This window comes from Schistocerca piceifrons, chromosome 1 (assembly GCF_021461385.2).
Source record: "Schistocerca piceifrons isolate TAMUIC-IGC-003096 chromosome 1, iqSchPice1.1, whole genome shotgun sequence".
NCBI lineage: Eukaryota > Metazoa > Arthropoda > Insecta > Orthoptera > Acrididae > Schistocerca > Schistocerca piceifrons.
Window position 1 is genome coordinate 280,441,993 of NC_060138.1, and position 8,663 is coordinate 280,450,655.

General features: G+C 39.0%; 1 protein-coding gene across 3 annotated transcripts in view; it reads left to right on the forward strand.

The window, feature by feature from the left end:
- The window catches only part of LOC124716720 (Golgi reassembly-stacking protein 2), a 58,737-nt gene extending 52,616 nt beyond the window's left edge, over positions 1-6,121 (forward strand). For all 3 annotated transcript variants that reach the window (XM_047243445.1, XM_047243372.1, XM_047243298.1), the window contains exon 8: positions 5,310-6,121. In XM_047243445.1, coding sequence (XP_047099401.1) covers positions 5,310-5,437 — 128 coding nt within the window. In that variant the 3' untranslated portion in view covers positions 5,438-6,121. The remainder of the gene's footprint in view (positions 1-5,309) is intronic.
- The last annotated feature ends 2,542 nt before the right edge of the window (positions 6,122-8,663 follow it).

An 8,663-nucleotide genomic window follows, 5' to 3' on the forward strand; every position in this document is an offset into this window, starting at 1 on the left:
TATTGGCTGAAATGGCGAACAAATGTACAACTAAATGAAACTTTATAGTTCCCTTAATTCGCCGACAGATAGTGCTTAGCTCTGCCTTTTGTCGTTGCAGGGTTTTAAATTCCTAAAGTTGTGGTATTCTTTTTGATTAACCATGTATTTGGCATAGAGGGCACCTACAATATGTACCTCTTAACATATTACATTTTTGTAAATCACATTTTGGAATTTTTTATTTTCCCTCGGAAACATGTTGTTGGTGTTTTGATTCGTAGAATGTGTTCTCTAAGTGGAAGTTATTGGGTTGTAAAAATTTCACTGGACTGTGCGGAATAGTTCCAAAGCTATTAAGACCTGAAGTTGGGTCTGAAGATAGATTGCCAGATGCGGGTTGCAATTTGCGGGTCATGCCACCTTCACCGAGCGAGGTGGCGCAGTGGTTAGACACTGGACTCACATTCGGGAGGACGATGGTTCAATCCCGCGTCCGGCCATCCTGATTTAGGTTTTCCGTGATTTCCCTAAATCGCTCCAGGCAAATGCCGGGATGGTCCCTTTCAAAGGGCACGGCCGACTTCCTTCCCCGTCCTTCCCTAATCTGATGAGACCGATGACCTCACTGTCTGGTCTCCTTCCCCAAAACAACCAACCAACCATGCCACCTTCTTTCACAAGTCATAATTCCGGAACTAATTGGCAGGGGAAACTAATACTTTGTACACGAGTGTTCCACACATGGTAGAATTAGTGTACTGAATTTCAGTCAAATCTGAGACTGTGAGCTGGAGCCCCTGGTTGAACTGACATGGAATGACCCACAAGTGACACTCAGTCACCTGACCACATTCAAAGTCGGTGAGTTCCACGGAGTGCTCTATTCTGCTCTCTCATGATGTCTAATGACTAGTGAGGTCACTGATATGGAGTACCTGGCAGTAGGTGGCATCACAATGCAACTAATATGAAAAACAGATTTTGGGGGTGTCCGGATACTTTTTATCGCATAGTATATATGTTCCATACTCCCTCACATGCCCACAGTGCCATTAGGTGGCATTCAGGTTTGCAGTGGGCAGTGGTGTTGATATCATTAGTGTAGTATTTGTCTTGACATCGTTAGCGTAGTATTTATGCTTCTGCAGCTTTGCGTTTCTGTTCTAGCCATTCCTGGTTTGCCATTTTTGCAATTTCTCTGAAAACCATTCCCTTTTGCATGCTTCATTTGCTGCATTTATAAAGTTTTTTTACATAAATTAAATCTAACATCTCAAGTGTTTGTCAGAACCATATACACAAAATAATAATCTTCGTGGTAACATAAAAAATTACAAATCCAGATATCAATTCAAAATGTCCTTCATCCATTTCACTGATGCCAGAATGACTGTCTGTTAATTATCACTGACACAACTACAATCCGTCTACATAAATGTAAACATTCAAATTGTTTTCTGTTCTTCAGGTTACCTCGTGTTTATCACACTGCTTCATTGTCTAGTTTCTTCTGTTGCATCTGTGAACATGGTTTACAGCAGAGTGAACAAAAGAAATGTGAATTCCCTCTGGTGTAATTGCAAGTGAGTAGGAATAGCATTCAGTTGCATTCTGCTTGTATTCATGGTGCTCGCACACACTTTAGTTTCTTTGCAAGAACCTTTGAAGTCCTACTCTCATATAGCATCGGGGCCCAGTTGCTATCAGCGTGGTTTTGTGCTGTCTGAGATGTTAAGTTTCAGGTTTGATTTACAACCACCACTGTATTTATTTTATGTGAGGAAGGTGCCAATGGTATCCTCATACCCTGCATTCCTGTTTTCTTTTTCATTATCATACATACTCTTGTTTTTCTCTTATTTTAGTTCCGTTGATATCCATGTACTCACCAAACCAGAATTCCTGGTCTTCCTGTTTGCATCACTGATCCTCATTATTGCTAGATTCAGGCTATCCATTTCTCTTTTTGAGTTCTCTAACCGAACTAACAATTAAGAGATTTAACATTCCGTACATTATTCTGTAGAATACCACTTTTGTTTCTGCTAAGAATCTTGAGTAGTTTCCATACAGACACATTTATGGGATACAATTTAATCTCTAGAATATTTTACATAGTAGAGCTGCAGGCCCCCAAGAGGTATAATAGCTATAGTTTTCCCTTCCTTGCAAATGTTTGGGGTACCAACGTAGTGGGACTATGTTTACTAGTGTTAGAAGATCAGATCACTGAGAGTCTGTCATCACAGATACCCCCCGATGTCATTTCACCTGTGGTGCAGCTGAGACAAACAAACCGTTCCAACTCAGCAGGGTCCATGATTTAAGGGAGAAAATATTCCATACACACATTTTATTAACAAGACAACTGTACAACACTTTTTGAATTTGTGGCAATTTAGTCTCCATAGTCTGTAGATTTGAGTTTCTTAAATGGACAGTGGGCTGAGTCCATTTTAAATTCTACGTAGTTCTTGTTTGATATGTGGAAAATTTATTGCAAATGTCCACAAACCGTGTTACTTAACCTTTTGACTGCTGGAGGCACATCATCTGCTTGGCACACTGAGGCGCCACATCCTGCGGCATAATCTGGCTACTGGCACGCTGCCTGCCTGCCTGCCCTGAGAGGCGTTGCTGGGACCAGATCGGCCCACGCTGCCCAACTCGCTCTGTGCTGAATACTTCTTGGTTGATTAAGGCTGGCGCAGAGCCAGCGTGAATTTTTGACAACTTTGGGCTGTAATATCTTGTGCAATAGTTCTTGTAAAGAAATCAGATGTGCCCATCTCGTACAACTTTATGCGTTCTCCTAAGAATAATAATGAAAAGAGTTTTACTAACCATATTGAGCCAGAAAATTGTAGAGAAATCGGCCAAACAAATAGGCACTCGAAAAAATTTCGAAGTTTGGCTTTTTGCATCTCCTGAACTAATGCTATGACGAATGTAGTAGCCCAACAACACAAGGTTCTTAAATACAAAGTTTCATTTCCAGAGCACTTTCCAGTACTGAATGAATTAAGTGCAAAGTTAAAGATTTTGTAAAAATGTTAAAAATGTGGTCTTTATCGTCCTGATTTTGCTAAAAATGGTATGATTTTGCTAAAAATGGTATGCCCTGTAAAACATACCAAGCTGTATAACTGGTATGAAAGTTGGGCAGAAAAACCAGACCTGAAAACAATGTAAACTTCGGATTTGCATATCAAGTAGAGTGAACCCATGATGAAAATGAAATTTAGATTGCTATAGATTGACAGCACAACGATAAGGAATAAAAATTTTTATTCCCCTACTATTTTCCAATAATCTACAAATTAGTCAAAAAGATGTTGATTTTTATGAACAGATGAAAGCAGGTTAGATTTGATACTACTTTTACTAATACCATTTTCTATTAATGCTTCAAAGCCAGTCTCATTCAAACAACAAATTTTAAGCCCCCCACAGAGCAATGAATTTAATTTCCAATATTGGCGAACAACAGAGGCAAAGTAGCAAGAAAAATTGCAACTCGCATCTGGCAATCTATCTTCAGACCGAACTTCAGGTCTTAATAGCTTTGGAACTATTCCGCACAGTCCAGTGAAATTTAAATTTGGCATGTTGTTTCTCATTGATCAAAGGCATTTGAATCAGTTACAGAAAACAGGTTTTGTACAAATAGACTGAATGTGATCTATATTTGTACTACCAAGGATAAAAAAATATAACTGTCCATGTTACTTGTTAATAATTTAAAAGTATTGTATGTAGATTAATATATGGTTTTTTTATATATACTGGTGCACTGTACTAGCATTATTACATTTGCCACAGTACAGATATTGCGCCATCTCAATCACCAAGTCCATTCATATGCCAGTAACCAGCACTGGCGAAGTTAAAAACAGATTTATATTTCTTTTTACATTTTTGCCTCTTTTTTTTCCCAGAGGCGTCAATAAATTTTCTCAGATTTAGTTCCCAGTGATTAGTAATGGTTCTTTGTATGACAAGTCTCAAAGCAGGGTACAATACATAATGGAACATTGCAAGTTTTGCATTGGTATCTTGTTTCCCAGCACACTTTTCTTTTTCGTGCAAACCTCGCATCTGCGCAATAGCATACTTTCCTGCGAATGTTCACTCGCGATAACAGCTGGAAAATGTCTCTCTGTGAATTGCATACGGTTCTTGTCATCGTAGCACCTTCCCCTACCAACTTTTTTCCATTCTGTAACATATTTTTCTACAGTCTCCCTTACGAGAGAAAGGTGAAACTCTGCGAGAGCCATTTTTTGCCCTGTTACCGACCAGTGGAGAGCATGAGCATTTAGAATGCACAAATCCAGAATGTGAAAAAATATTTCTTGTACCATTTAACAGTCTTATGCACTGATCCCACTGAGCTCAGTAACATGTCAAACAGTCAACAGCGCCCATACTGAAATTGTGATCTTCTATACATTACAGTTCTTTTATTTTCCTCCAGTATTTCTGTCAGTCTTCTCTGTTTCAACCACTTGTGTGCCTTTCACTTACTCCTGTGGGCAGTGTTTTACCGGTGACCAATCAGTCAGTCAGTCAGTCAGTCAGAGTCAAATGGACCAGATCTGTTTTAGTGGAACTTCTGTAATTGCATAATTTTGTACAATTGCACACTGTTGTCTGTGTTAACATTATCGAATCTCAAAAACTGTTTATTGTGCAGTGGAATTCAATAACAATGTTTGTTTCCAGTTTTGTTTCATATGCCTCTATTTGTTTCTTTACATAGAATCGTATCATTATCAGAATCCAAGGCTGGTGGCAAACAGGCAAGACGATATTCAGCTGTATTTTAAACATGTTGACAAATATATTAGTTCCTTCAATACTGTTGCACCTGGGAGTGAGGACACTCCAGTCAGTTTGTGAGTTTTTGTCATTGTATTTCATGAGGATACGCTGAACCACAAGTAGTATATGCGCAACTGTCTTGAAATCATTCACAGTGTGATAGTTTCCTTAGTCGTCACTGCACTTGTTTTCTGTAACGTCATCACGTTTCTGATAAATGCCATAAGAGGCCAAGTGCAATTATATCATGGCCATGTATTAACAACTAGGTTGAAACATTTTGTTTACAAACATGTCACCAATTAAAAGCATCAACACCGGTGTGAACACACGTTCTAAGTGATTGCAATACAGCCTCTAATGTAACTGGGGCAGCAAACTAAGTTTGTTACTCTGTAATGATATACTAGAAACAAAGGAATTGAGAATATATCTTCTGTTATCACCTCTACATGAGCTGTGATAATTAATGTGTGTAGTGAACTGTGTGTAATTTGTTACAGGTGGTGGACCGAGTATACCTGGAATGCCAGTTGTGACAACACCAATATCACTGCCTGGGATGCCACCTATAACGGTGTCAGCTTCTATACCACTTGCAGCATTTGAGGGCCTTCCTCCTCCTCAGTAGGTGGCTCCTGTTAATCTTGAAATTGTCATTTGGGAATCTTGGATGACACAGCTTCTCACCTTTGCATTTCTGTGATAGAAGTGATTTTTCTTCGAGTGACGTACATTGAGAAAAGTTATTACAAAGGGTTGAAAATATTGATAGATACTGAATGTCTCTTATGCTGCCAGGGATTGCTGGACTGTGAATATAAAAAAAATAAACAGTGCCTCATTAAAAAGGAATTTCTTTTGTGGGAATTGACAGTGTTGTAATCTGTAATGAAATTATAAAACTTAATTTGTTGTTTATTAATGTTTTTATCTTTGTATGTATCATATTATAGTTACAAGTATGCATGCTTGTTCGCTTTAAGAATTATGGCATTCACTGGCACATTGTACGAAGCAAGAAGTTGATGAAACATATGATATGGAGATTATATTCTGTCATATGTATCAGAATAAATAGCCATCAAAATTAATTTATTTAGCAGATACAAATGTTTTATTTCATTTCATACATATTTTAATTCATGCTTTGTGTATTGAATGTGTCAGTGAGGTTCTGGTACTGACTTAGGCTCTTTAATATTCATCAAACGTACATGAGCCAGCAAATGTATTCAATTTTAATTGGCAATAATGCATAGCTTTATTTTCCCGTCCATGCTGAATTGTTAAATATATCCTTTCATTAGCTAGAGAAGCGATTATATTTAATACATTTTTCAAACAGGTAATGCTAAATGCGCTCTCTCTCTCTCTCTCCCTCCCTCCCTCCCTCCCTCTCCCCCCCACCTCCCTCCATCCGCCCCTCCTGCATCCCTCCCCCTCCCTCCCTCCCTCCCTCTCCCCCCCACCTCCCTCCATCCGCCCCTCCTGCATCCCTCCCCCTCCCTCCATCCCCCTCCCCAACCCTCCCTCCTTCCCCCCCCCCCAACCCTCCCTCTCTCCCTCCCCCTTCACCTCCCACTCATCAGTCCTCCTCCCCTTCTCCCAAAGTGATGTGTTAATGAAATTTGTTGTTGATGGCACCACCATTAACTTCTCAACACTGAAAATTAAAGTCACTGAACATTTGTTCAACATATGATATCATTACATGCGGAAGTTACTTCACACAGTGCTGATGATGTCAGTCATTTGAATTTTGTGTGGTGTTGAGCAGTAGCAAATAAACACATATATATTCGCATCCAAAGAGTCATATTAATGTTTCTTCTACGGATGAAAGGCTCCAGTGTTTGCAGAATAACAGAGGAGTAGCCATAGACTGCCTTCTTCAGCAGTTTCCAACCAAGTCTTTGATGACTGGTGCAGGCAGTCGCATGATTATGTCTTGCATTGTCAGAATGTAAATACAGTGAAACCCCTATTTTACATTTTCATGCAGTCCAGACTTAAAAAATGCAAAATTGATGAAAATGTTAAAACCCCCCAAAATATGAGCAAAAACTCATGTAACTGGCATGTATGATTAAAAATCGAAATTCTCTATAATACTTTGTACAAAATTTGTTAAGTGAAGGAAATTACAGTACAATGTTTATACTACAGTTTGTGGTAATGAATTTAATCAATTCTTAAAAAATCATAGATGTGTAATAAAAAGTAAAAACTCGCAAAAAATTCAAATTGCTATCTCAGTACAAGGAAATTGAACTGTTTTCTGAGATGCTGTGACTAAAAACTATACATTTCCAAATGTGTTTTATAGAGGTCATCCTTTGTGCTTAACAAGAAAAAGCAAAAATTGATGGACATGTTGAATTAAACCAAAAACATCAAAGCAGCTAAGTGGTTAAACCATATGCATAATTGTGGGCATACTTTGTCACCATTGACATTTTTGTTTAACGCTCTTCTTATGAGCTGCACTTCATATGCTAACTGCCATTAAAGTATTAATTTAGGCTTGATGAGAGAAATAAAGATGTGAAAAATGAGTTTGCTTCCAGCTTATTGGAAGTCGGCTCAGTAAAAAATTCTGTACACTATGTAACATGTAAATCTGGATGAAAACTCAGGCGCTACACTTTCGCTTTGTGCTCTCTATCACTGCTGTCAATCTTTACGATCTACATTGTGCGGTGTGTGTTGTGCAAAGTATACACATGAGTAGTGTATGTAGTTGTTGCAACTGTATCATGTCAGATATGAACACATTCAAAATGTGCTATCGCAAAACCCTTGTTCTGTTTCCGTGGCTGGCCGCTATGGTTGAGTAGTTCTAGGCACTTCAGCCTGAAACCGTGCTGCTGCTACAGTCGCAGGTTCGAATCCTGCCTCGGGCATGGATGTGTGTGATGTCCTTAGGTTAGTTAGGTTTACGTAGTTCTAAGCCTAGGGGACTGATGACCTCAGATGTTAAGTCCCATAGTGCTTGGAGCCAATTGAACTATTTCTGTGTGACATATGTCACAGCACATCATCTGTACGAAAAGTATATTTTTAGTACTTCACAAAATGCTTTCACCCCTACCTGCACTCCCATAGCTGAAGGGCCACTCTCCCTCTCCACAAATCCAGTAGGTGAGCTCGTTATACGTGTGTTTAGTGTGGTGTGGTGGCTGTGCTGGCTATTGGGTGACTTAACAAGTCACCAGACAGTAAGAGTTCACTAGCCGGAAAATCGCAATGTTTCCTTAATTATGACCAAGCATATCCTTCGAGGCTCAGTGTCTGAATTTAAAAGTTTGATGATTGATATTGTTGCTTAATACAGTACATTGGAAATACATGCAAAAATCTGAGACTGAGTAATAAGTGGCACAAGGAAAGGTAGTCGCTGGGCCACTTCATCAAGTACTGGCTTGGTCTCCAACACTTCATGTTGACTGTCTTGTTTTTTTATTACTGCTGCAACCTAGTAGTAGTTGTGTATCATAGCTTCACAGTGAAGCTAAATATTGCATGTTGTGTTGGCAACACCGATCGTGGATTACATAAGCATTTCCACTCTTACATCCCCCCCTCTCCACAACAGCCGAAAATATTCCCTTAATTCTGCCATCATCCGTGGTGCAGACCATCTGTCTTCTGAGCCACTTACAACTTCAGTCACATCAAATATCAATAGGAAGAAAAAGGGACAAAGTCAAGTTAGATGTCGAGTAAGATCTTAGAGTTGAAATAAACCTTATTATGAAGAAATGTAAAATCAGGGAATTTTTAGTGTTGGCCTTATTATTTTTTCGCGGAGGCTATGAATTTATGGTGTAGAATCACGAAAAATGTAAAATCGA